The 27,943-nt window shown below is 38.9% G+C and overlaps 2 protein-coding genes across 4 annotated transcripts in view; one reads left to right on the top strand and one right to left on the bottom strand.

The window, feature by feature from the left end:
• Positions 1–772, bottom strand: part of TMEM241 (transmembrane protein 241) — a 113,460-nt gene extending 112,688 nt beyond the window's left edge. The window contains exon 1 of the mRNA XM_082418731.1: positions 452–772. Coding sequence (XP_082274857.1) covers positions 452–699 — 248 coding nt within the window. The 5' untranslated portion in view covers positions 700–772. The remainder of the gene's footprint in view (positions 1–451) is intronic.
• Positions 201–27,650, top strand: RIOK3 (RIO kinase 3). 3 transcript variants are annotated; one of them, XR_014252085.1, is made up of 14 exons: positions 204–425; positions 7,522–7,637; positions 8,255–8,400; positions 8,494–8,601; positions 8,788–8,897; positions 10,123–10,266; positions 11,265–11,392; positions 16,575–16,772; positions 17,970–18,129; positions 19,879–19,959; positions 20,050–20,139; positions 21,039–21,146; positions 22,116–22,371; positions 26,513–27,650. XR_014252085.1 is itself a non-coding variant. In XM_082418712.1 (13 exons), the coding sequence occupies exons 1-13, from the start codon at positions 363–365 to the stop codon at positions 22,221–22,223; spliced, it is 1,560 nt and encodes a 519-aa protein (XP_082274838.1). In that variant the 5' UTR covers positions 201–362; the 3' UTR covers positions 22,224–23,784. The 3 variants fall into 3 exon arrangements, 1 of the variants encoding a protein (XP_082274838.1); XR_014252086.1 differs by lacking the exon at positions 26,513–27,650 and adding an exon at positions 22,681–23,784; XM_082418712.1 differs by lacking the exon at positions 26,513–27,650 and having other exon boundaries at positions 201–425; positions 22,116–23,784.
• Positions 27,651–27,943: the final 293 nt, after the last annotated feature.

Genomic DNA, 27,943 nt, shown 5'->3' with positions numbered 1-27,943 from the left:
AGCCTGGCCAGAGGAAGCCACACCCATCCGCTGCTCTCCCGGGCAAGGGCGGTCGCCACCACCAGTCCCGGGCGCCGCGCAGCGACCGGAAGTGCGGTCCGCCGGGGGCGGGGAACGGTGACCCAACGCGGAGCTCGGGGCGGCGGCCAATCGGAAGCTAGCATTCAAGCGAAAAGGGCGGAAGAGAAGAGGTCTAGTTCCGGACGCGGCTGCTGCAGCCGCCGCTGCAGCCGCCATCTGTCATCTCAGCTCCGGCACCAGCACCTCGTCGCCCCTACCCCGCTGCCTATCTCCTCGGCGGAGGCTGCTTCCCGGTCCTGCCACCTCTCTGCTCTGTTCTCGTCGCTGACTTCTTCCCCCACATGGATCTGGTCGGAGTGGCATCCCCTGAGCCCGGGCCGGCAGCGGCCTGGGGACCCAGCAAAGTGAGTGGCGGTCGGGACTGACGTACCTGCCACAGTCGCCTGGGCTGGTCCTCTCGGAGGGCCCGGAGAGGGTGGCAGGCGCCGAAGCGGCTCCGCAGGCGATTCGGGAAGTTCTGGGCGGGACCCTGACCACCTCGGAACGGGGGACGGGCGGCGGGGCTGCAGGGCTCGGGGTGGGAGAGGCAGGGAAGGGGCACAGGCTACCAAAGTCCGCCCTGGGAGGTTTGGAGTCTCCGTCTAGTTCTACATCTTGATTTCTGAACCTCCGTGACATATGTTTGGGCAGGACTCGCGTAAAGGCGCTGACGTTTGATGGAAAACAAGCACGAACTTGTTTTTCACCGGCCACATGACCGACAGAAAGGTGGTTTAGGGAGCTGTTTCCTTAACTTGGCAAGCGTGGTTATCCTACTTGGGCAGTTTCTTGTTTTTGAAGTAGTAAAAGATAAATCCAGGCGCACCCTCCCTCGGCTCCAGGCTAATTCTCATGTGTTTACATACTGTTAAGACGGTTATGAAATTCTCATTTGCCTGGGTTTTAACGTTTAAGCTTTTCCCTGTAATGGCCAACTAAAATGTTTATTTCACATTTGGTTTCTGGTTTCAGGCTGCTGCTTTTCATGATACTTTAATTAGAAGGATGAAAAGATTCTTTTGCCACTTTATGGAGGGTTTACTTGAAAGCAAAAGTGGGTCAATTGGGATTTTGTGTTCCTCAAATTAAGGTTGTGAAGGAATCTAACTTTTTTAACTTCATAATGGTTCTTTTTTGGTTTAATGGATATATAACAACATATTTAAGGTGTACAGCATAATGATTCGATATGTGTATATGTTGCAAAATGCTCACCACAATAAGTCTAGTTAACATACAGGATTACAGTTTTTTTTCTTGTGATGAGAACTTTTAAGGTTTACTCTCTTAGCAACTTTAAAATATATAGTACAGGATTATTAACTATAGTCACCATGCTGTACATGACGTCTCATGCCTTATTTATTTTGCAGCTGGAAGTTTCTACCTTTTGACCACCTTTACCCATTTCATGCACTTTTTTACATGCTAACACAGAACATTTGTTCCATTTAAAGGGTCACTCATGAATCTTATTAGATCTTCAGACTAGGTCTTAACAGAAAGTAGGGGAAATAAGTAGCTTTTAGGTAAAGGAAATTTTTATAGAAGTTCTCATACAACCGTAGAGAGAATCTAAAATAGTCTATTGGCAAATGTGGTTACATCTATGTGTTACTTTGCGTATTTTTTCTGTCAAGACTTTGTTTACAAGGCCAAGATCAGTAGACATAAAAGGATGAAAGCAGTAGAGAGATACTAATAAATATACACTTTACATGTTAAATTCCTCTAGGTAAGCATCTATAAAGCTTGTAAAAATGTCAGATGAAACAAACGTTGCTTAGAATACCTAACCTCAGAACAAACTTACAAAACTAATTCAGTAATAAAATATTTGATATCAGTCATATTTTCATTTAAGTGTACATCATCAGAACTATAAAATTTCATCTTCATTTTTCAACAAAAAAATCATCTTGGGGTTTATTGGTGTTCTGTTGAGAAGACAGCATTTTTATAGGCAAAACAAATAGAAAGATGCTACAAGTATTACTTAATCATTTTCTTATCTAACCTCTTGAAAGACTGAAGTGATTATAGAAGCCTTTGTGGAGGAGGTAGAGGTTTGAGGAAAGTCTTGGAAAATGGAAAGAATATTAAAGGCTGGCAGTTCTCAAAACTTTTCCATTAGGACTTCTTTACACTCTTAAAAAACATTGAGGACTCCAAGAATTTTTGTTTATATTGGTTATATCTATTGATATTTGTCATATCAGAAATTAAAACTGAGATATTGAAAAAAATGTTTATTAAGTGATTATGTTAATATAAATAACATTTTTATATTTAAAAAAAAACTATTTTCCAAAACAAAAAATTAGTGAAGAGTAGTATTGTTTTGTATTTTTGCAAATCTCTTTAATGTCTGACTTAATAGAAGACAGCTGGATTCTCATAGCTCCTTTTTTCTTCAATCTGTTGCAATATGTGTTAGTTGAAGTATATGAAGAAAGTGTATCCTAACAAATATGTAGATTATAGCAGGCATAATTGAAGATGGGTAATAAGAGCACGGTAGACACACTAAGAACAAACTGAGTTAATCTCTAAAAATGCACATTTAAAAAATGTATTGAACTATAGTTGATTTACAATGTTGTGTTTAATTTCTGCTGTACAGCAAAGTGACTTAGTTACACATATACATACATTCTTTTTTATATTGTTTTCCTTTATGGTTTATCACAGGATATTGAATATAATTCCCTGTGCTATACAGTAGGACCTTGTTTATCCATCCTATATATAATAGTTTAAAATGCACATTTATATCCTCAAAGGTAGTAAACCTCAAAGGTAGTACTACCTCAAAGGTAGTAAACCTTTGAAAATTTTGGAAAACATAAGAATACACATGCACACATTCTAGTAGCCACCAGCGTGCTGCCATCATATCTGATACAGACTCTGGAAAACTTCACTCCACACTCTTGAGAGAATGAGAATGGAAAAGACAAAAACTATCTTAGAACTATTATGAGAATAATTTTGACCTCTTAGACACCCGGAAAGGGACTTGGGGTCCCCAGTTACAAAATCCCAAACTGCTGTTATGAACAAAGAATTTTAGGGACTACTCCAAGAAGGGAGAATTGACAAACTGTAGGCAAAAGTGAGGAAGTGTGTAGCTCTGTTGGAAAGAGCTGTAACAAATGGATTAGTGGTACTCCTCAAAACTGTCAAGGTCGCCAAAAACAAAGTCTGAGAAACTCACAGCCAAGAGGAGCCTAAGGAGACATGAGAGCTAAATGTTATAAGGTATCCTGGAATAGAAGAGGGACGTTAGGGGAAAACTAAGGAAATCTGAATGAAGTATGGACTTCAGTTAATAATAATGATTTGGTTCATTAATTGTGACAAATGTACAGTATTAATACGGGGAAGCTGGGTATGGGGTATCTGGGGACTCTCGGCACAATCTTTGTGATTTTTCTGTAGATCTAAAAATACTCTAAAATTGAAAGTTAAAAAAAAAAAAAAAAAAAGATTAGTGTTGTTGTACAGACCCAGATCACGTTTTGCAGAGATCCTTGTTTTGAGAAGTAAAATTACCCACTTAAATATTTTGCCTAGATTATGTCTTCTACCTGCATGCATGAGCAGAAAAGGGACCTTCCTGTGGGGTTGCGGTTCTGTTGACTTGCTTCAAGTTGAGCACTGAATTTTTTTTATTATGTGCCTCCTTCATGTTTGCCCTTTTTTTTCGGTTTACTTGATTCTTTCCCCATAGTTGTGTGCAGTAAAACTTTAAAAAAAAAAGTGGGACGGGCAGCTGGGGATGCATCTTTAGGAGTAGAAGGAAGGGGGAATGATTTCCCACTAATCTGCAGCCAGCCAGATGTGGGAGAATGGTAGTTGTGATGACCCCAAGTTGCTGAGTTTAGTGGTGGCAGTTTCCCAGAGGAGAGGAAAACAGGGTGGGTGAGGGGTCTTCAGCGAACCGGAATCAGGGAGCTAGTGATGGGCTTGATAGACGTCATTTAAAGCAGAATAACTAACTGGAAAGGATTGTGTGGAGTTTCCCATCAGATCTTGATGCAGTGGGAAGTTAATGTTGGTGAAGGAAGCAGTGGGAAAGGACGTTGGATCGCTAGGATAGAGCAAGATGATGAAGGGCCTTTTACTCTTATCTCCTTAGATTTATTATTATTTAAACATTTGACAGAGCTTCTCTGTTCACAAGGAGTGTTTGACTTGCTGAAGAGTTGCAAGATGACAACACAGGATTCCCCTCCATACACCCCCTGGTGCCCATTCGTAGGAGGAGCCCCCAGTGCCTTTTCTAAGCCCCACTCAGGGTGGTGAACCGCTTGTGCCTGTGGAGGACTGTCCCTGCCCGGCAGCTCTCCCTCACAGCCCAGAACATTTTATGGAGGGATTTTGGCTATTGGTTTGAAGAGTTTGGATGTGATTTCAAAGTATAGCAGCTGGCACACTTTCGGAAGTCTTTACTTATTTATCCCACCCAAGGAAATTGTCTCAGTGTGAGGTTGCCCAGCTGAGCTGGTCAGCAGAGGTGCAGGGAAGTACAGCTCTGGAGTCTGAGGCTCCGAGGAGCAAGGTCAGTAGGAGTGGGCAGTCAGGGTGTCTTGGTGCCCTCTTGGTCTCTGCATGTTTCCCTTTCTGATTCAGTCTATCTTGGGGGTAGGTAAATCTCTGCCACAAAATAACACAGTTACTGCCTCTCATTTTTGCCTCTCTGAGAGATTTTCCGCTGATGTTTAACACCTTAGAATTGATTGACTGCTGGCAAGAGACTAGAAGCATCAGAAGTGGGTGGGCAGGGACTTCCCTGGCGGTCCAGTGGTTAAGACTCTGAACTTCCACTGCAGGGGGCACGGGTTCCATCCCAGGTCGGGGAACTAAGATCCCACATGCCAAGTGGCACGGCCAAAAACAAAACAGAAGAAATGGGTGGGCAAAGTGGCTGACTGCAAGGTGGAGAGGAGGACTTTAAAATAGGACGGGTGTAGAAAGGCACCAGACCTCTACCGCCTAGGCACAGCCTGGCAGTTCCATGAAATATCTCCAGGTTTCCTTTTGGCACATCTTGTTCAGTAAATACTTGAATGCCTCTTTATGTCTGAAGCTGTACACTGGACTCTGAGAATGAGAAGACCTTGCCCTTCAAGGGGATCTTGCTGTGTTGTGCCTGATGTATTTAACTATCTAACACTGATATGGGAAGATAAAAGGAAAGGGTCTAATTTTGTCTGATAAAACTGAGATAACCCTGAGGAAGAGCTGACACTTAATTGGGCGAAATAGAGAAGGAAGAAAAACCTTTGAGAGAGAAGGGGATGTGTGAGGGGTGAAAGGTGTGGGAGGGTGAAAGTATGCCATATTTAGCATTTAATTAGTGTTGCCAGAGTCTAGGATAGGTGAGAGTCAAGACTGGAAGGATAAATTAGGTCAAGCTGTGAAGGGCATTCCTTACTGAGAGATTTGGATTTTAGACTGCAGGCAGTACAGCAGTTTGCTTCTCCCATCCCAGGACAAGGTGCTTAGGGAAGCAGTATAGCAAAACACTGAGAGTGCATCCTCTTAAGCCCTACTGCCTTGGTTCAAGTCTCAGCACTTCCATCAATAGTGTTACCTTGGGTTAAAAAACTTTTCTGTGTCTCAGTTTCTGAATCTATAAAATGGGGATGATATTGCAACTACTCCACTGTGTGACTTAATCTGTGTAAGTTAGGTGTATTTAGCCAATATAGAGAATATCCCCGTGGTGCCTGTTATGCTACTGTTAGTCATTGCAAAATGTGATTGACAGTTCTGAGCTAGAGAATACAGTTATTTGCCTTTTGGAACCTGGACTTTGATCAGACCAAGCATTTCTAGGCTAAGAGGCAGCATTTTATCTTCTACCCAGAAGATGCAGAAGCAAGTCAGCAGAGTCATGTGGCCAAAAGATTAGCTATATTCTCCAGATTACAGAGAGCTTCAAGATTACAGACCTCAAAATCCTCACCCGGAGAGTGCTCAGTTGCTGACAAGATCTGAGTCAGGGAAAGTCATACCACGCCTTGAGGAAACCTCCCTGTTGTTTCCAGGCCTGGCCTTATACAAGGCCAGAACAGTTCTGCAATAGGCTAGTGTAGCTGGGGGCTGGGGGCTGGGGGCATCTCACCAGTCTCAGGGTGAGACTAGGTAAAACTTGATTCTGATTCACTTAGGCATAAATATAATGATCATTTATCACCCTTACGTGCTTCACCCTAACAGTTTGAACCAAATGAATCCCTAAACCTCAACGTTATGGAACTTGAGCAAGGGTAAGTTGCCCAGTTATCCCGGGAGTCACCCCAGCAGGCCCTTAGACCAGCTAGAGGGCCTGTACTGGCTAAACTTGGTTAAACAATTTTGTGACCAAAACACTTACCATCATATGCTATATTCTAAATTAGACTCTCAGTAATAGTTAAGGAATGAGTTTGGATTTTATCCTAAAGGCAGTGGGAAACATTAAAACAATAAAGAGCTTTAAGTAAGGAACTGAACCAATCAGATCTGCATTTTAGAAAAACCATTACGCTGTGGTGTGGAGAATGGAAGCAAGCAGAAAGATGAGTTAGGAGGCTCTTATAGTAGCCCAGTGATGGGAGGATGATACCTTGGAAAGGGGATAGAGAGCTGGGCAGGTTCAAGAGATACTTAGACATCTTATTCAGTACTAACGGTCTTAATCACTAGACTATCAAATGGAATCATTTGCTGCTGCTAAGTAAAGCCTGCCCCCCTCGAAAATCAGGAATTGTGAAGTAAACCTACGGTTTGTACGTATTTCAAGAGGGCTGAGATGGTGATGCCATTGAGGAGGACTGAGTGGCTGGCCGCTCTAGAAGAGTCTCACGGAGTATTACTTTGCTCTGGTAGTATTGTTTCAAGAATCTACTTCTCAGCTTCCAAAGTTCAGAAATACAGGATTCATTGTTTGTTATTGCTGTTTTTATTTTGGCATATTCCAAGGTGTCTTGAAAGGGGCTGCTGCACACTTTTTACATGTAGAAGACTTACTGCTTAAATTAGAAGGAAGTGTAACTTCTAAGTGGGCTTTGAATTGTGGTAGTTGGTATAGCCTGTTCCTGTAAGAGAATCTACCCAGAAGCCAAATTATAAGCAGAAGGTTGCTTGGTGAGCATGGAATCAGAACAAGGGGCATTACATGAACTCATTGGCTAGTAGGTGATGCTGGAGTAGCCTGTGCTTCCCCTCACCTATAAGGACATACCCTCCAAGCAGGCTAGAGAGTGCTTTTGGCTGTCGTAGTTTAGGTTTATCTTTGATTAAATTTGAGCTGGGATATATTTTTACTTTTAAGATGATTTCTGCAAAAAGGTAAGCATTCCTTTTGAGTTGATTTAGCTAGTCTAATTCTCAAAAGATAACCTTATTTCCAAGTTTGGAAAGTACTTTAAGTTCATTATTATGAATTGAATTGCCCTTTTTTTTTTGTAGTGTCCATGGGCTACCCCTCAAAATACAATATCTTGTTCTTTGTCTGATGTAATGAGTGAACAGTTGGCTAAAGAATTGCAGCTGGAAGAAGAAGCTGCTGCTTTTCCTGAAGTTGCGTAAGTAAAATTCATAGAGACTCTATTTTATCTAGCAGCTTGTTCTAACAGTCTTAGGATTTGATTAGTGATTGTCATGACAAATGATTCAGAAATACATTTAGAAAAGCAGTGCAGTAGAAAGAGCACTGTATTGGGAGTTCACTGATACACGGGTTTTGGTCCTAATCTTGTGACTAGTTTTCAGTGTTATCTTGGGCAAACCACTCTGTTCCTCTGGGTTTTAGTCATTGCAACAGTTGAACTCTATGATCAAATAGATCAAAAAATAATGAAGTAGGGTACAGTTTTGACTAAATGTTTGTAGTTTATCTTTTCACATATATGTTATCTCTCCTTTGATCAGAACACAGAACGAATGAATTTTGGGTCTGTTTGGTTTTTATTATAGGCCCTTTAGCTTTCTCTTGAAGCTCTCCTTATCCTAGTTGGTGCTTTCACAGGTGCCTGCTATTGGTCAGAGGGCAGCTGGGCAGGAGAGGGTGAAGGGTTTGGTAAAGTTCTTTTCCATTGTTTCTTCAATACAGTTAACACTGAAAAGGCACATCTCACCCATAACTGGTAGCGTCTCTTTACACAGCACATTATATTAGTCTATATTGCCTTATTTTGAATAGCGTTGCTGAAGGACCATTTATTACTGGAGAAAACATTGACACTTCCAGCGACCTAATGCTGGCTCAGATGCTACAGATGGAATTTGACAGAGAATATGATGCACAGCTTAGGCGTGAAGAAAAAAAATTCAATGGAGATAGCAAAGGTACTATGACCTTACTGTGTCAACTCCACTGGGTGGTAGAAAATGCTTGTAATGTGCCCCTAAATAAATCTCCAACTATTTTTGCCTTTTAAGTTTCCATTTCCTTTGAAAATTATCGAAAAGTACATCCTTATGAAGACAGTGATAGCTCTGAAGATGAGGTTGACTGGCAGGATACTCGTGATGATCCCTACAGACCAGGTATCAGTGCTTTTATTTTCTGGGGGCATAGAATGGGGATATAGGAAGACTAAGTATTTTATATTTGTCTTTGAATCTCATTTGGTAATTTACTATTAGATTCAAATATCTTTTTCAGATAATAGTGAATGCAGCAATTTAGTCTTTGCTATTTTTACATACTTGGCTTGTCTTAATCGCCTTTAGCAAAACCAGTTCCTACTCCCAAAAAGGGTTTTATTGGAAAAGGAAAAGACATCACCACCAAACATGATGAAGTAGTATGTGGGAGAAAGAATACAGCCAGAATGGAAAATGTAAGTTACAGAAGTATTACTCTGAATCAAAAGTTTTATTAGAATAAGTTAAAAACATAGCATTCTAAATACAATATCTTTAAATTTCTAAAAATATCCTTCATCCTTTCTAAAGATATTTTAGATGACAGTATAGCAACACCGTGGAAACTGAGCCACTAATGAGAATATAATGTACCTCAGAATAAAATCCTACATCAATATTAAGAAAACTAGTTTGATTTACACTGATTCTACAATTAAGAAATGTTTCTTCTGAAAGTAACATTTATTTTTCAGCATCTTATTTTCCATAAAATACCTGAGAAATAGATAACAGTGGTGATTGGGGGATAAGAATGGGAGATAAAAATACTTTCTACTGTATACCCTGTTATAATTTTTGAATTTTTTATCTTGTGCCTGAATTACCCCTGCAAAATCAGAAACAAAATGTAATTTTTAAAAAATAGGAGAAAAAGAAAAATGGCATTTTTTTCCTCCTTCATAAATATCGTGGTTAATATAAAACATTTAGACTTTAGAACACAAATACTTGTTAAGTAAACATTCTAGAAATAATCCAGATCTGACTCTAGAACAACCCTGTCCAGTAGAACCTTCTGTGATAATAGAAATGTTCTGTGTCAGTGCTGTCTAATATGGCAGCCATATTCAACAATTGAGCACTTGAAATTTGGGTGGTACAACTGAGGAAATGAATTTTTAATTTTATTTTAATCAATTTAAATTTAAATATCCACATGTAGCTAGCGGCTTACATATTGGACATAATTGTCATGGTGTGGGCATAGCTTGTGACTTTAACCCACTCTTCAAAAATAATTGACTATGAAAATTTTTTTTTTTTGGTAAGATTTGGTATGATTTCAAAATATAATGTATCCTTTGTCCGATGTAAAAGCATAAGGTATTTTAGCATATGTTCAAAGCATATGCTAAAATACCTTAGTTTTTAGATGTGTTTGGATGTTTTCTATGCATATAATAAACCTTCTCTTCCTTTGGGATACAGTTTCTTAAGCCTTGTTTCCCTTTCTGTTGGGCTTACCAGTGAGTTATTTTGCTTTTTCCTCTGTATACCTGTGGGTTCTGCTTTCATAGCATTATCGTCTATTGAGTAGAAAACCCAGTCCATGTAAAACTGATTTTCTCATTGTTTTTTGTTTTCACTGTCCCCATTTTAAAGTACTCAGATGCTAATTTTTCTTCTTCTTTTTGGCAGTTTGCACCTGGGTTTCAGGTAGGAGATGGAATTGGAATGGATTTAAAACTATCAAACCATGTTTTCAATGCTTTAAAACAACATGCCTACTCAGAAGAACGTCGAAGTGCCCGCCTCCATGAGAAAAAGGAGCATTCTACTGCAGTAAGTATTCTTAACGTTTTTGTTTCTGTTTTTTTAGTGGAAAGATTCATATTAGAAAACTTCATGTTTGGGGAAAAAACAAGATAAAACTTCATGTTTGATATTGTTTTCATGAGATTGACTTTTCAAATCAAAGATGTAAATAAAACCCAAGTAGCTTTGCCATTTGACTTTTCAGATTTCATGTAGTGGTTATTAATCACTTATTCAAAACTAACATTTCAGTGGTCATAATTAATTTAGACTGTATAGTTTACATTGCGTATGAAAAGTTGTTTCCTGTCATGACATATTTATAATAACTTAATAGTCTATAATGTTTTACCTTAACAAAGATAGTGTATAATATCTTGAGAATAATTTTTAAACCTTTAGAAAAACAAACTAATGGTAAGTACATTAGGAGAGCTATTTAAACTTTGGAGATAAAATTTTGACTAAGCTAGAGTCTGATTTTTAATGCTTCTTTTAGATACTCACTTTCAAAGACATTAGAGTTACAGAAATGAATTGTATCTTGACAGCACTCTTTTAAGAGCCTGTTGTATATACACCTAGGTAAATTAATAATAAAGGGGGCTTCCCTGGTGGCGCAGTGGTTGAGAATCTGCCTGCCAATGCAGGGGACATGGGTTCGAGCCCTGGTCTGGGAAGATCCCACATGCCGCAGAGCAACTGGACCTGTGAGCCACAACTACTGAGCCTGCGCATCTGGAGCCTGTGCTCCGCAACAGGAGAGGCCGCGATAGTGAGAGGCCCGCGCACCGCGATGAAGAGTGGCCCCCGCTTGCCGCGGCTGGAGGAAGCCCTCGCACAGAAATGAAGACCCAACACAGCCAAAAATAAATATAAAAAATAAATAATAAATAAATTAAAAAAAATAATAATGATAAAGGTTAAAAAAAAGTGTATATTTTGAATGTTAGATATTAGAAATGGCTCAGAAAATGTTTTGTGATTATCAGTTATTTTCACTTACAGTGCTTTATCTTTTGCAGGAAAAAGCAGTTGATCCTAAGACACGTTTACTTATGTATAAAATGGTCAACTGTGGAATATTGGAGACAATCACTGGCTGTATTAGTACAGGAAAGGAATCTGTTGTCTTTCATGCATATGGAGGGAGGTAAATGAGCAAAATACAATACCATCATATCAACAAAAGCTTAGCCCCTTCTCCTTGGTATTAATGGATTTATACAAAATCAAAGTTCATTCTGCATGGCAGACAGTAATTTTTAAAGTGTTATTGTAGGAAGTCTCAGCAATATAGGGATGTATAAAGAAAAACACAACCAGGGGACTTCCCTGGTGGTCTAGTGGTTAGGATTCAGCTCTTTCACTGCTGTGGCCCAGGTTCAATCCCTGGTCGGGGAACTGAGATCCTGCAAGCTGTGCGGTGCAGCCAAAAAAAAAATAAAACCACAATCATCCCAATTCTGCCATCCAGAGATAACCATTAATAATTTTGTGTAGACTCCTCCAGTCTTTTTTCTATGAATGTATTATTTTTCACATTATTGTAATTATACCATAACATACAGGCAGCTGTAAGTGGCATAGCAAAATCTGAACCTGAGTTTGACTCAAAACCCACATCTTTCCACTGTGGGACCCTTTGGTACCAGGTTGGGAGGGCCATACTTAGATCAGTTACCAATTCCTACCCTTTTAATAATGCTTTCATTATTTAAAGAAATGTCTTTGAAGATCTTATACCATTTTAGAGCTTACCCACTTTACTTTTGTTATGAGGACTTAGTTGAGTAAAGGCTGATATGAGGAAGAGAAAAAATTTTAAATGTGGATCCTGTTGAGAGAACGTGCTTAAGCCAGGAATATGAAGTCATCTGGTTACTTAGCTTTGAAGTCTTACTAGTTCAGCAGGGCTTACTAGCTCAGCTATTCCTTTACCTGAACATTATTTATAAACAAAATGTTAAAATAGATTACAGATTATTCCAGTTTTTTTAGGTTTAGAAGGTATTTATTGTATACTTAAGGGGATTCAAACAATTATTGGTCAAGTCCTTGCCTTTGGTTTTCTTAATTATTTAACTAGTCTCCCTTTCTAAATGAGACATATACATATAATCATGTATTGAATTATACTAAGTTCCGAAATGAAAGGGATAAAATGAATTTTAGGATAAAATGGCACAACATTTTTCAAGCAACGTGCTCTGGAGCAATTTACTAAATGTCATTTAAAAACTGATCCTTACCTCATAGGATTTTGTTGGGGGTAAATGAAATCATGTTTTATAATACCTGGTATATATTAATTTTAGTAAACATTTATTTTTTTCTGGCTTTAAGCTCTGTGGCTCTCTTTCCAAATTTCAATTGAGGGTTCCCTGAGACCAGGCAAACGTAACTTAATTGCACAGATTATTTTAAAATGAAAGATTACTCATGGTAGAAATTAAACTGTATAGAAAGGATTAAAATGAAGGTAGCCTTCATCTTACCAACTGTCGCCCCACAGGTTTTTCCTCTAAGGGTAACCACTATTAATAGTTTTTAGGCTAGCCTTCCAGAAATTTTTATGCATGTATTTCTTATTTTGTTTGTACAAAAGAGATTATATTCTGCATTCAGCATCTTCATTTTTCAGTTAATATATCTTATATCCTTTTATATTACTGGTTTATATCATATCAGTTTTATAGTAGAACATTCCACTTTGGAATATATAGAAATATCTTTGTACATATACTTTGGTATGCTTTTGCAAATAAATCCTTAAGCTACATTCCTAACATTTGAAATTTCTGGGGCAAAGACTATATGCATTTTTTTCCCCTTTCTGTTAAACAGTGGAAGGTCTTATTGAATGGAGAGTACCAGATTTTGCTCACTGTTTGGGCCTCTGAGCAGGCTATTGTAGCAAGCAATGTTTCTTGATTTATTTATTAAAAATTAAAGAAAACTTTTTTTCTTGTATGTCACACCAAAGACCAGAAATCTCAAATTTGTGTGTACATTTTAATGGTAGGGCAGATGCAATTTTCTCTACGAGCTTGTCAAATCCTCAGGTTGCGAACATTCTGAATGTCAGTAGGTATTGCCAGATTGCCCGATGAGAAAGTTAACCAGTTTATGCTACCACCAGCTGTGTGAGCCTGTTTTCCTCATCCTCATCAGTGCCTAGTCTTATCAAACAATACTTTTTTTGTCAGTGTGAAAGATGAAAAGTACATTTTTAATATTTTGGTGTGCATTTATTTAATTATGGTTAAGGTTTTTTTTTTTTTGAGTGTATTGGCCACTTAAGTTTCTTTTTCTTGTCAATTGCCTTGTTTATTTAGCCTTTGTACATTTTCTGTTTTACTTAATGATACTTTGATATAATGAATGAGCTCCCTTTCCTTCTGGTGGAATTGGTATTGTGATCTGTACTTTGGCATTTGTAAATTAGCAAAGCTGGAGAGCATTCGGTTTTCAACAACTGAGAGTAAATATTTTTTAAAGTGTATGTTAGTTTTCTCTGCTACGTAACAAATTACCACAGATTTAGCAACTTAAAACAACACCTGTTTATTATCTCATGGTTCCTGTTGATCAGAAGTTCGGGCAGGCAGGGCTTAGCTGGGTTCTCTGCTCAGGCTCTCCCGGGGCTGCAATCTGCGTGTCAGCTGGGCTGCATTCCTTTTTGGACATGGGTTCCTCTTCCCTTGGCACAGTTCAGTGCCCTGCAGCTGTAGGACAGAGGTCTCCACTTTCTGGTTGGCTGTCAGCCAGGGGCTGCGCTCAGCTCCTAGAGGCCCCGGTCATGTAGCCCTTTCATATAGCAGGTTACTTCTTCAAAACCAGCGGGAGACTCTCTCCCTTCAGTTCACTGAGACTGAGTATTAGACAGTAGAATGTAATCCTGGGCACGACTATACCATCACCTTTGCCATATAATATAAGCTATTCAAGGGAGTGGCTATCCCTCCCACACTCAGAGGGAGGGGCTTATACAGGGTAGTATACCAGGGGCTGGGATCTTGGGGGCCATTTTAGGTTCTGCCTGCCACAAAGCTCTTCTGGGTTCTGTCACTCTCAGGTTGGCCAAGTAATCAACAGTTATTTGAATAGTAACATGTTCTAGATTTTTCAGGGAATAAGTGTATAACATGTTTTCTACTGTCAAAGAGCTTATGGTATAGCCAAGAGGAGAACATTACAGTAAGAACCGTTATGGTCCATTAAAGATAATTACATAATAGAGTACTTAGTTAGACAAGTGAGACCTCGGGATAGGAATAGAGAACAGAAGAAGATCATTGCCGGTCACATTCAAGGAAGAGGTCATGATGAAGTTGGATCTCCTGGATTTTAAAAATAGGTTAAAAAAAAAAAAAAGACAACCCTCCCCACCCCCAGTACTGAGTGCAAAACGCTAGTTGCAGAATATGTACAGTATACCATCTATTTAAATTTTTAGTTATACAGAATGTAACATACATGGTTTTTAAAAAATGTATGTTTGTGGAAACTTACGTATGTGTGTGTATATTTTTAAAAAGACTAGAAGGCTACTATTCATGATTGTGATTGCCTCTAAAGAGTTGGAATGGGGACTGAAACTACCAGGAGTGGTAAATAAGCAAAGGGAACTTCAGCTTTATCTGTAAAGTTTAATTCTTTAAAAAAAAAAAAAAAAGTGGGGTGGGGGAGGGGTGCTGAAAATGGGAGGATTGAAATTTAGGCGATGAGATTTGTCAGTGAGGAAATTAGAAGGTGTATATGTAGAAGTAATAAGATGTAAAATTGTGTAAGCAAACCAGAAATTGGTAAGGAGGACCTTAAAAGCTAGGCAGAGTGATGTGTAATTTAGTGAGAAACACAGAAGTTTTTTTAGTAAGAGAATGATGAGATGAATCTTACAAATTAGATTTTATCCTAGAGACCTTCCAAATAAGGGATCTTCTAAGTGGTATTTTTCATAGGGCCTCATCTACCTATGGTTAAATTATTTCAGTGACAGGAGACTTACCATCTCGAAATCCAAAGACGTCTATAACATCTTTAAATTATTGGGAATTTCTTCCTCGTAAAGGATCTCTAGCCTGTCTCCCTGAAAATTGGTTCATTCATTCACCAAGTATTTGTGCAGCTACCGTGTTCCAGGCTCTCCTAGGTGCTAGGGCTACAGCAATGAATGGTACAAGGAAGGTCCCTGCTCTCATAGAATGTGCTTCCTCCCCACCCCTCCCTTCAACCCCCTTCCAGGACTATCAGATATGTACTACACAAATAGATAAAATAGGGTGGTGTCATATTGACTGGTTGACTGCTTTTTATCAGTAGGACAGGGGAACCTCTGATGAAGGTTTCGAAGGTGAGGTGTGTTTTGAAGGTGTGCTGTTGGATTGGATGTGGTGTGTGAGAGGATAGATTCTTGGCTAGAGCAGCTGGGTGGTGCCATTTACTGAGGTGAGAGACTGGGGATAGGCAGGTTTAGGGTACAGTTATCAGGAATTCTGTTTTGGACATGATAAGTTTGAGATGCCTTCTCAACATCCAACTGAAGTCAAGTAGGGATGAGATAAATGGGCCTGAATTTCTGGAGAAAGTCAGGACTAAGGATAGAAATGTAGCAGTTATCTGTATTTAGATGATATCTAAAGCCATGGAGCTAAGTCACACTTCTTAGGAAGAGAGGGCGTTACTTAGAACCAGTTAGAGTATGTACTGTAGCCTTCTGAGGCTACCTGGAGGAGGAGGAGTCTGCTGGGAAAATATGGTACCAGAAGGAGGGGATTGGGAGTTTGAGTCAGATTCTGTGCTCTAGATATAGTTCCTTTCTTTTCCAGATTAACATCCCTTCAGAGGTTCAAAGGTAAATCTTGTCTCTCCTTCCACCTTCCCCCTTTTGTTCGCACTGCCACCACCATGATTCAGACCCTCTCAGTGGCTCGCTGTTGTGGGACTGTTGAATTAGCATCCTAAGCATCCTCTAGACTCTTCTGCTCCCTTCCATCGAGTTTTGCCTCTGAACCATCCCAGGCAGACCATAGCCTACTTTAAAGTGTATAGGTCTTCATTGTTCCTCAAGTTTAATTCCATAGTCATTAAATGAAGATTATATTATGGGTTGTTGAAAACTGTTGAGAATTTATTTGAAAGTGTGTTTTATTAAAAAAGCTAAAACCTAGGGTTTTCTTAAGACCTCAAACTTGAAGGCTTAAAAAACAACAACCCAAGGCTTGACATTCTCAGAGAAGGCAGATCCACTTTCATGTCATAAAATCTTTATTTTGAAATTGTTTTGTTACCTGGCGACTTGAACTGACTTAATGTTTGTTTCTTCCACTTAGCATGGAGGATGAAAAGGAAGATAGTAAAGTTATACCTACAGAATGTGCCATCAAGGTATTTAAAACAACCCTTAATGAGTTTAAGAATCGTGACAAATATATTAAAGATGATTTCAGGTTTAAAGATCGCTTCAGTAAACTAAATCCACGTAAGATCATCCGCATGTGGGCAGAAAAAGAAATGCACAATCTCACAAGGTAAAGAAAATCATTGTGCTAGAAGTCATCTTGGGTGATCACCTGTTTGTATTAGGCCTACCAGCCAGGCAAAAAACCCACACTTTCTTTTAAATTAATTTATAGAAAGTATGAAAGGCCTTAAAATTCTAGTGCTTAAAGAGAGTTTCTGTAAGAAAACATTTCCATGTATATAACCTGAATTCATACTTGTAGGATGAAAAATCCATTTTGTTTTTCTTTCCTCAGTAAAGTTTGAGGGAAATTAAGTCATTTTCAACTGAAGATATTTTGTCATATATCTAAACGCTATCTTTTCCAGTTTCCAGTTAGGCATATTATAAATAATGATTTCCTTTTTTGTTTCAGAAAATGTTTATTCCATCTAATGTTTGTTCATTTGGTGAGGGCAGGGTTTTACCAGTCAAATTGCATTTTGCTTTAATTTATTAGATTTGTTTCTCAATTCTCTACGCAGAATTTGTCAAGGAATTTGTTTTGTCAACCAAGAAATTAATAATCTTCCTTACATACAAACCTGCCCACATCTGAACCATGAAAGCTTTTAATTTTAGTTTGCTTTGCCTAAAGATGTTTGCTTTCAAAATTAATTATCTATATTTATTAGCTGCACAAGTCTTCTACTTAGTAGGACTTCTAATTAGAATAATTTCCTACGAGGTCTTGCTGCCCTCCGATCTCTTTTCTGGATTACTAAGGTCTCATCACTGCCTTTCTTAAGATTTTTCAGCGGCTCCCATAGTCTTTGGTGTAAAGTTCAAAGTCATCTTGCGATGTGGAGCCTGCCTGTCTCTGTAGCCTAAACCCACATTGCCCTTCCTCCTCCTCATGATCCAGCTGCGTTGATTTATACACAAGCCCCGCGTGGACTGTGCTCCTGGACTCCTCTGTGCGTCTCCCCACAGCTTGAACCTGGCTACTTCCTATTTGCCTGCTTCTTCCTTGACGCCTCCTACCCCCACCTCTGCCAGTGCATGTAGCACATTGCACTGTAATCATCTCCTCACTTGTCTGTTGTTTTCACCAGGCCGCAGGCTCCGTGAGGGCAGAGGCTGTCCTTACTGCCTTTGCCTTCCAACATTCCCCAGATTACAACATAGTGCCCCCTCATTGCAGGACCTTGTTAGATATTTGTTGAATAAATGAAATTTCCTCTCCTTCTGATCTTTACATTCTTAACCATTTCTTTCTGTATAGAATGCAGAGAGCTGGAATTCCTTGTCCAACAGTTGTGCTCCTAAAGAAACACATTCTGGTTATGTCTTTTATTGGCCATGATCAAGTTCCAGCCCCTAAATTGAAAGAAGTAAAGCTCAGCAGTGAAGAAATGAAAGAAGCCTACTATCAAACTCTTCATGTAAGTTGTGCCTTTCAGACCATTCGCACACCAGCTTTAAAAAATATTTCCTCTAAACTAAAAAAGAAATTCCTAAAATAGTACTATTTTAAGGTGGTATAACGAGGACAAACTGAAGTTTGTGAAGGAATGTTAATATTAAACGGTTGTCTTTATATCAACATGCGTATGTCTTGAGTTGTCTTAGGAAAATCATAGTGGAGAAAGTGAAGGCTCAGTTGTTAGCATTAATGACATAGAAGCCAGAAGCTATTATTGACAAAACTTCATTAAATAAAACTTGATGTTACTATGTTTAGCAGATATAGTGCCTCATTAGTTTGTATTCCTTCTTGAAACAGTGAAGGAAATACCTTTCCTGTTGGGAAATTAGAGGGAAGCAGATTTGGTCAATAAAAGTAAGTGATGATGAAAAGAAGATAGTAAGGAGTGGTTTCTCCATCTGTGCTGGCGTTAGAGTTGGGAGGCACTTGTCAGGAGTCTTGAGGAAGCTATTTATGCTTTGGGACAGCAACCAAATTCAATCTGGGGTCCTTCAAGCCTAAGAAAATGCTCCTCATATTGTTGTTATTCCTCTGTATTGTCTTTTTTTTTTTTGTCTTAATTGAATAGTGAAGAAACATGGTTTTTTGTTGTTTAATAAATTATTTATTTATTTTTGGCTGCGTTGAGTCTTCGTTGCTGAGCACGGGCTTTCTCTAGTTGCGGCCAGCAGGGGCTACTCTTCGTTGCGGTGTGCAGGCTTCTCATTGCGGTGGCTTCTCTTGTTGTGGAGCATGGGCTCTAGGTGCATGGGCTTCAGTAGTTGTGGCATGTGGGCTCAGTAGTTGTGGCTCGTGGGCTGTAGAGCGCAGGCTTAGTAGTTGTGGCGCACAGGCTTAGTTGCTCCACAGCATGTGGGATCTTCCTGGACCAGGGCTCGAACCCATGTCCCCTGCATTGGCAGGCGGATTCTTAACCGCTGCGCCACCAGGGAAGTCCAAAACATATGTTTTTAACACAGTGTCTGCATGGAACTCTTATGTCATGTGGCAGTTGATGTGAATATGAACGTATTATCCAAATTAATTTTTTAAGATACAGTTAGAGAGATAATCCAACTTTCTCTGCCTTCAGTTGGAAAACATTCAAAGAAAATTAAGCCTACTTTTCTGGTTTCTTTTGGCTGTGGGGTGGCTGGGGAAGAGATGAAGTAGTGATGTGCCCTTCGTATTTGATTCTATTAAAGCTGGGAAACAAATCATTAATGCTGATTTCTACTATGAGGCTAGGGGTCACCATCAATTATGAATATATATGTCACTTAATTAAGAAGAATACTTCTTTCCCACTCTGTCTGGCAGGAAGTACTTTTTACCTTGGAGTTGTATACACTCCATAGAGCTCTCAGTGGGATGTTTGCCCTTTTATGAAGGCTAAGCCTAGGTCCCCTGGTTAGTGACCACAGCTGTCTTACGTATGTGGGAATCCAGGACTACCCTTTGGTCTCCTGTTCTCATTGCTGTCACATGGATAGGGAAGTAGAGTGTCACGCACTCTTCCCTTCCATTGTCTCACTGTGCTCTCACCCTCCTTCAGGGTAGAAAAAAAACCCCCAAAAACCAGTCCTAGACTGTACAAAGAAGAAATAAGTTCTTTACCCTAGTTTTGCTCTTTATGGAAAATATTGGGTGACCTAGACATTTTAGTTGTGTAGGTAAATTAGAATTGTTCCTTCATTTTCTAAATGTCTGCCTTGCCTCCTTACAGTTGATGCAGCAGTTATATAATGAATGTAAGCTCGTACATGCCGACCTCAGTGAGTACAACATGCTGTGGCATGCTGGGAAGGTGAGGAGCATTTTGTTAATGTTCAGGTTAAGTGACTTGATGTAAATTACTGAAGATACAGAAATCACTGTGTGCTCTATATTTAAATAGGTCTGGTTGATCGACGTCAGTCAGTCTGTAGAACCAACCCATCCTCATGGCCTGGAGTTCTTGTTCCGTGACTGTAGGAATGTCTCACAGGTAGGCATGTAAACTAACTGTCTTTTTTATGGGCTATAACATATTCAAACATTTTTCTCACTCCTAAGACAAGTAAGATGACTGTATTTTTAGAAATTAAAGGAAGGGTTTACTTTAGTTACTGGTTGCTTTCAAGGTAAAGAGACAAAGATTGATTTGTCAGATTTCATTTTTTGCAAGAATTTGATTGCATGCCTCACATTTGGGCCACTGAATTAAATTTTCCAAGAGAGTAAGTTTTTATTTTGGTTCTAAATATTTAAGCAGTCAAGTAGACATTTAATACATGCACAGTGCTTTAAGGGAAGCTGGCCTGAAGCAAGCCTGCATGCTTACTGCCGTTGTTACTATACTTAAAAGAATAGTTTTCCTAGTGGTATAGTCTGACCACTCTTTCTCTGAGGCAGAGTGAACAGACGAGGGAAGGTAAAACTCAGTAATCACAGAGTTGGGAAGCATTTGTTTGCTATTTCTAAAGGAAGTGAATTGTCAGCAACAGATTCAGATAGAGGTGATCTTTCTAAATATGACACAACAACTTTATTTTGGAAATACTTTCTGAGCCTACTGGAAAATTTTAATTCATGGGATTTAGTGATTATTTTGAGTCTACTCATTCAAAGCAATGCCAAGCAATTTTATATATACCACTCACACATAGCTATAGAAGGTGCAATATGACAAACTTACTAAATCTAGAAAACAGCCCGGATGTGTGAGAGAACAGTAAGCAAGGAGAACCTGAGTGTAGTTATACTTGAATTGGAAACACCTGTAGCTTAAAAATTATGGAAGGAATTCACTGGTGTTTTACAAGTACACTATTCCCTGTTTTTTTTTTTTGTTTCTAGGAGAACCTTGCTAATAAATCTACTGACTTTCTTATACTTCTTTACTAGTTTTTCCAGAAAGGAGGCGTAAAGGAAGCCCTTAGTGAACGAGAACTCTTCAATGCCGTTTCAGGCTTAAACATCTCAGCAGATAATGAAGCTGATTTCTTAGCTGAGGTAAGTGTTATAAGGCTGTTTTTCACCTTGCTGATAGTGGGGACCTGGATAGAGGAGATAATGAAACCCAGAGCTAAGTTTATCCTCTCATCCCCTCAAAAACAAAATTAATTAGAGATTTTTCCTTTCTTGAGATATTGTTTTTGATCCTTCTTTTCCAGGCTTAAACCCTAGGATAAACATAACAGCAAAACACTTCTTCAAGGAGTTCATAGTTTGGTTGAGATGGACAAATAACACATTTCCAGTATATGCCTTTTTCCCTGACCGGTGAACACTCCGGGTGACACAAAAAGCAGTAACACTTGGTCCCTGCCTGCCTTTAACTGAATACAGAGATTCAGCAGTGGCCATCCTTGGAAATACCCAGTCATTACAATATGGATCTACAGAACAATACAAAAAAAAAAAAAAGAAAATCCTCCAGGGAAGGTCTTTTAAAATTGAACAGAAACTGAAAAGTGAAACAGCAGCTAATTATTCCCAGCAACCTGCCAAAGCAGAGAATGATTATGGAGTCTGTTCCAGAAATCCCCATATTGACTTGAATTTGGCCAAGCTGTGCTGGAGTCTAAGGCCAGAAGCGAAGTAACAGGAAGATGGTTAAATCCAGCCTTTAGTTCAGTACAGTTGCTCTGTACAGTTACTGGGTGTTACTGCTGTTGAATCAACTTTGGAATTTCCTTTTTCTTGTTCCCTGAAAGCTGTATAGGTTATATAGTAAAACATATCTGATGCCAATTGCTAGCTTGATAAAGACACTGAACATCAACCCTGGTAATGTAATCAAGTAAAAACATACATGTATGTGACCCACTGTAATATGTGTCACACACTGTAATTCTAATTCAAGGCCAGTGTCGTTAGGAATGACCTAGTTCTAAGAGAGTAAAAATACTGGTTCAATCTCAAGCATGATGGCTATGAAGTAGGATTTTGACAAATGGATTTAATATATTAATTTTATAGATAGAAGCTTTGGAGAAAATGAATGAAGATCATGTTCAGAAGAATGGAAGGAAAGCTGCTTCATTTTTGAAAGATGATGGAGGTCCACCAGTCCTATACGATGAATAGCACTAATATCCACTGCTTTCAGTGTTAACACAGTGGTGATTGTCAGCTGCCAATGGCAAATGAAGTTATGGGTGACTTGAAATACCAAAACATGAGGAGTGTACAATGGTGCTTCTGTGCTTTTTTTCCCTTGTAACCCAAATGCCAGGTATGTGGAATTTTTAGCTTGGCATTGAGAGTAAAATGTCAACTACCTCTCATGATATGAATAGGATAATATAATTCTTAACAGCTACAGGTAATCTAGCTGAAATCAACCTGATTTTAAGGATTTGTGGCATAAAATGTTTTGATGAGAATTTTTAACATTTCCGAATATGGGAGGAAGGGACAGATGTGTTTACAAGGGAGGCTTTTATTACAACTTACTTGCTTTTTTCACCTCCCTGTTTTGTGTTGCGTCTTTCCTCAAATATTTTATTTGCCTAAAATTAGCCCTTCTCAATTCTTTTTCCAGACTGTGACCATGATTCTAAAGGAAAATTTCTTCTCTTTAGTAGCTGATATAAATGGAAATTTGGTTTCAGAATGGCTGACAGAAATAGACATAAGCAAAGTACTTTTTTTTGGTACATCTTGAATTATGAACTGAATTCTTCTTTTCCACACTCATGTGCAAGGAAAGGCATCATCGGTTTCTGAAAGAGATAAATATATAAGTACTTTTCAACTATCCAAATTTTTTAAATTTAACTTTCAGCTTTTCTACATTTAGGTGAAATGGTTAGGATGTAACTCACGGTGCAGCCGCTCTGCATTTATAATGAAAATATAAATTATCTAGAAGGACAGAACGGAATCTTTAACCATGTTTGACATATTGTAATGAAGTCAGTGAAACAGAGTTCAGTTTACGTTTCACTCAAACTATATACTTACTAATTGATTTTGAGAGAAATATAGCAAGCTAATTAGAAACATTATATCATCAAATGATGAAATAATCAAATGATGAAAAGTATGTATAAAACAAGTTGGGTACCAAATTAACCAACTAATTTGAACTATCTGGCCTCACTTTTAATAATGTTTAGTACTGGCTGGACTCCACTTCTTAATGCAGCCAATGTACATTGGCTTTGTTAGGATTGAAGCTCATTCACAGCAACAGAATCATTCCTCCTATTGTTGGAATCAGATTGGAATCACTAAAGACCTAAACTTTCTGTCTGGTAATAGAAAGTAAAAATCTGAACATTATTTACACTTGAAAGCTTCTCCATTAAAATTATTTTAGAATGCCAAATACATTCTTTCTAGAAAAATATTTTTGTTTCTGTTGTATAACTTTTAATTGCATTTCAGAGAAGTGTGATTTGGGCTACTCATTACATTTCTGAAATGTTTACCACTATGAAAGAAATATTTAGATGACTGGTGATTATTGGCTTTACAGAAGTTGCAAAGAACTAATTTTAAAAACAATTAACCATTAAATTTTGTTTTGTTTTGTTTTCTGACATACTCTGACAATAGCAGCAAACTGTTACTGTGTGGCATTCTTGGAGTGTGCTGTGAACATGCTTTTTAAGAAATTAAAAATGAAGAGATCATTTTAGAATTGGTTTTTTGTGTGGATTCTTCCTGTTCCTTGGAAGTATTAACTTATGTCCTGGCACCAAGTTACCCCTTCTGTTTAAGTTAAACAGTGCTATTTTCAGCAGTTTTTTTCCCTCTCAATTTCCCATCTTTAGATTTCACTTTTAAATGACCTGCTTCACATTACAAATAGGTTTTTCCTCTCATATAGATCAGAGAGTAAATTTTTCACACAGTGGAAAAAGAAAGTGGAAAATATTGATTTGCTAAATAGTCAAATACAGATGGGGAAAAAAATGGAATTAAGCATATTTTGCTTCACTTTAATGGAAGTGGATATATGAATATCTATAAGATAAATTATCAAAATAAGGAAGATTATGTGTAGAGAATTTTTATTTCAACAAGATAATTTTTTGCCAGTTTCTTTTTTATTTAAAAAAAAAATCAGGGGCTTCCCTGGTGGCGCAGTGGTTGAGAATCTGCCTGCCAATGCAGGGGACACGGGTTCGAGCCCTGGTCTGGGAAGATCCCACGTGCTGTGGAGCAACTGGGCCCGTGAGCCACGATTACTGAGCCGGCGCGTCTGGAGCCTGTGCTCTGCAACAAGAGAGGCCGCGATAGTGAGAGGCCCGCGCACCGCAATGAAGAGTGGCCTCGGCTTGCCGCAACTAGAGAAAGCCCTCGCACAGAAACGAAGACCCAACACAGCCATAAATAAATAAATAAATAAAAATTTGACTAGAGAAAAGTTTGAGCAGGCTCAGGACTGTGGTTAATAATCATGGAAGTGTAGTTGTTGTTGCCATTTTAAAAATAGCCACATACTTTATAAAAAAAAAAATCAGCTTTTCTGTTTACAAAAGTAAGACGTGCATGCTCATTTATTTATTTTTTATTTTTTAATTTTATTTATTTATTTTTTGGCTGTGTTGGGTCTTCGTTGCTGCACGTGGGCTTTCTCTAGTTGTGGTGAGCGGGGGCTACTCTGTTGTGGTGCGCGGGCTTCTCATTGGGGTGGCTTCACTTGTTGCGGAGCACGGGCTCTAGGCGCATGGGCTTCAGTAGTTGTGGCTCGCGGGCTCTAGAACGCAGGCTCAGTAGTTGTGGCACACGGGCTTAGTTGCTCCACGGCATGTGGGATCTTCCCAGACCAGGGATCGAACCCGTGTCCCCTGCATTGGCAGGCAGATTCTTATCCACTGTGCCACCAGGGAAGCCCGTGCATGCTCATTTAAATTTAGATATTATAGAAATTCAGAAATGCTAAAGTAAAGGTCCCTTGCATTCCAAAAACCATTGCATGTAGTGGGGCATACACCCCTGCCAATTTTTTTCCCTCAGCAAATGTTATATTCTCTTTAAAAAAAAAAATCTTTGAACAGAAAGTGAGATAAAACGAGGTAGCTGATGGTGAAGTGATGATCATGGTAAACCCCTAAGGAAGATGAAGGAGATGGAGGCCCCGAGATATGGTAGAGGCAGTACATTTTCTGTTGTTGCTCATTTAGGCCCTGGGCATCAGAAGAGATTGTTGTCTGCACCTTTTGAAAACTTCTGAGCAGTTTCCAACACTTTAGAAATTGCTAGGGAAAAGCTCATCTGATTGTATTTTCAAACCTCAGTACTTCTATTTTTGAAGATATATATTTTAAGCATGATTATAAGTTCTCAAAGTTTGTTTATTTTTAAATTTATTTATTTATTTTTGGCTGCGTTGGGTCTTCGTTGCTGCACATGGGCTTTCTCTAGTTGGGGCGAGTGGGGGCTACTCTTCATTACTGTGTGCGGGCTTCTCATTGCTGTGGCTTCTCTTGTTGTGGAGCATGGGCTCTAGGTGTGCAGGCTTCAATAGTTGTGGCACGTGGGCTCAGTAGTTGTGGCTCACAGGTTCAGTAGTTGTGGCACACGGGCTTAGTTGCTCTGCGGCATGTGGGATCTTCCCCTACCAGGGCTCAAAACCGCATCCCCTGCATTGGCAGGCGGATTCTTAACCACTGCGCCACCAGGGAAGTCCCTGAGTTCTCAGAGTTTATAGTTGGAGGCATATCAGTTTATTTCAAAGCCTCTTGTTTTTATTCTTTGATTTCATATTTGTTTCCCAATGCATAAATATAAAACGGTTACATTTGGGAGCAGCCTTACTTTTGCTGTCCTAAGCTTTCCAGCTTTTCCCCAAACATAGATAGCTTTTTGAGGAGTTAAGACCAAATGTAGTAGAAAGATAAGAACAAAGCAGATGGAGGGGGAAGGTGGGGTATTCATTTCAGAATAAATGAGTGAGCTACAACTTATAGCGCTAAACTGTTTTTCTCTCTTTAATGCCTTCTGGCAGGGAAAGAACACATAATCGAATAGAATGCTTGATGCAAAACCATAAGAACAGTATCTGGGTAAAGTGCCAAATGATGAGCCAAAATTTATGAAAAATGTGGGAAATAGCAAAAAGGGTTTGAAAAGTTAAATCTTAAGAAGAAACACATGAGTCCATTGCTTGAAGTTTTAATATATTATTATTAAGTAACAAAAACAGAACTACTCATTTCCTATTTCATCTTTTTGAAGTTGAGTTATATTCGGAAAAGGATAAAACAAATATTGGACAGAGTAATTGAAGCCTTTTCCCGCAAATGTTTTCTCCCCTAAATCCATATGAAGCCTTAACCCCTATTATGACAACTGTATTTAGAAATGGAGCCTTTAAGAAGGTATAAATGTTAAGTGAAGTCATAGAGGCCCTTATCCAACAGGACTGGTGTCCTTATTTATAAAAGAGGAAGCGACACCAGAGATCTCCCTTCACGCAAACACAGAGGAAAGGCCATGTGAGGATACAGGGAGAAGGCAGCTGTCTGCACCCCAAAGAGAGGCCTCACCAGACATCAGCCCTGCACTTTGATCTTGGACTTCTATCCTCCAGAACTGTGAGAAAATTAATTTCTGTTTTTTAAGCCACGCAGTCTGTAGTATTTTGTTACGGTAGCCCAAGCAGACTAATACAAAACCCAAGGTAGATATAGTTTTTTTGGAGGGTGGAATTTGGAGAGGGCATCCTACTCCTTCAGCTAATTTAAGAATTTGGCTACGGTGAAAAATATCCAAGATATTTGGGAAAATTTTTAAAGGGAGAAGATGGTATATGGTAAGACAGTATATTGCACATACAGAATTATTAAAATTATGTTGTTACCATTTGAGCTTGCATGAATTTCTAAAAAACTATTAAGCAGGGTTATTAAAATAGGGAAATACAACAGGTAGGATTTTGGACTTTAGCTGTCTCCGCTACCCCCACCCCCCCGTAAGCTAGAAGAATATAGACAACATGATGGTAGCTTTAGATTAGTTGCAGAGCAACTCCAGACCCTTTGTGTCTTCAGTCAGACCTTCACGTGACAGCAGCCCAGGCCAGCATCATAACTGCAACTCAGGTGGGTCCCTGAGTCAGAGCTACCCAGGGAAGCATGCCCAAATTCTGATTCACAGAAACTGTTAAAAAATAAATGTTTGTGGGAACTTCCCTGGTGGTCCAGTGGCTACGACTGCACTCCCAATGCAGGGGGCCCGGGTTCGATCCCTGGCCAGGGAACTAGATCCCACATGCCACAGCTAAGACCCAGCACAGCCAAAATAAATAAATATTTTTTTAAAAAATAATAAATGTTTGTGGTCTTAAGCCATTAAGTTTTGTGGGTAATTTGTATTGGAGCAATAGATAACTAATACAGTGGATAAGAGGTTCATTCAAAGTTCAAGAAGGACCAATAGATTTTAATGTAACAGAGTACAAAAAATTCATTGATACAGTTTTGGATTCCACATTGCAACCAGCCTTTAAGAAATTATGACTTGTTGAGTATTGGTGTATTAAAGAATATCTACAATGATCTGGAAAGACCATTTATTTACTCCTTTTTCCAACTACCTATCTGTAGGAGGCCCGATTATCCTCATATACTTCAACTAAAACAAAATACCTCAACAGATTGAATACAGAAGTAGATGTAAGAATTCAGCTGTCTTCTATTAAGTCAGACATTAAAGAGATTTGGAAAAATATAAAAATGCCATTTTTCTTACTGAAGCTTTGGAAAATACAGTTATTTTTTACTTGCAAATATTCTTTATATTGACATGTGTTCTTTTTTTTTTTTTAATTTATTTTTGGGTGTGTTGGGTCT

The sequence above is a fragment of the Balaenoptera physalus genome (assembly GCF_965194825.1).
Source record: "Balaenoptera physalus genome assembly, chromosome: 12".
NCBI classification, from domain to species: domain Eukaryota; kingdom Metazoa; phylum Chordata; class Mammalia; order Artiodactyla; family Balaenopteridae; genus Balaenoptera; species Balaenoptera physalus.
Note: the sequence above shows the minus strand (reverse complement) of the source record. Positions and strands in the feature narration are given on the sequence as shown.

Excerpts from the sequence above, each read along its gene's own strand:
- RIOK3 (XM_082418712.1), top strand. The coding sequence starts at position 363 with ATGGATCTGGTCGGAGTGGCATCCCCTGAGCCCGGGCCGGCAGCGGCC. Across the intron at positions 8,401-8,493 it reads ATTCAATGGAGATAGCAAAG|TTTCCATTTCCTTTGAAAAT; the intron begins GTACTATGACCT and ends TTGCCTTTTAAG. Across the intron at positions 8,898-10,122 it reads ATACAGCCAGAATGGAAAAT|TTTGCACCTGGGTTTCAGGT; the intron begins GTAAGTTACAGA and ends TCTTTTTGGCAG.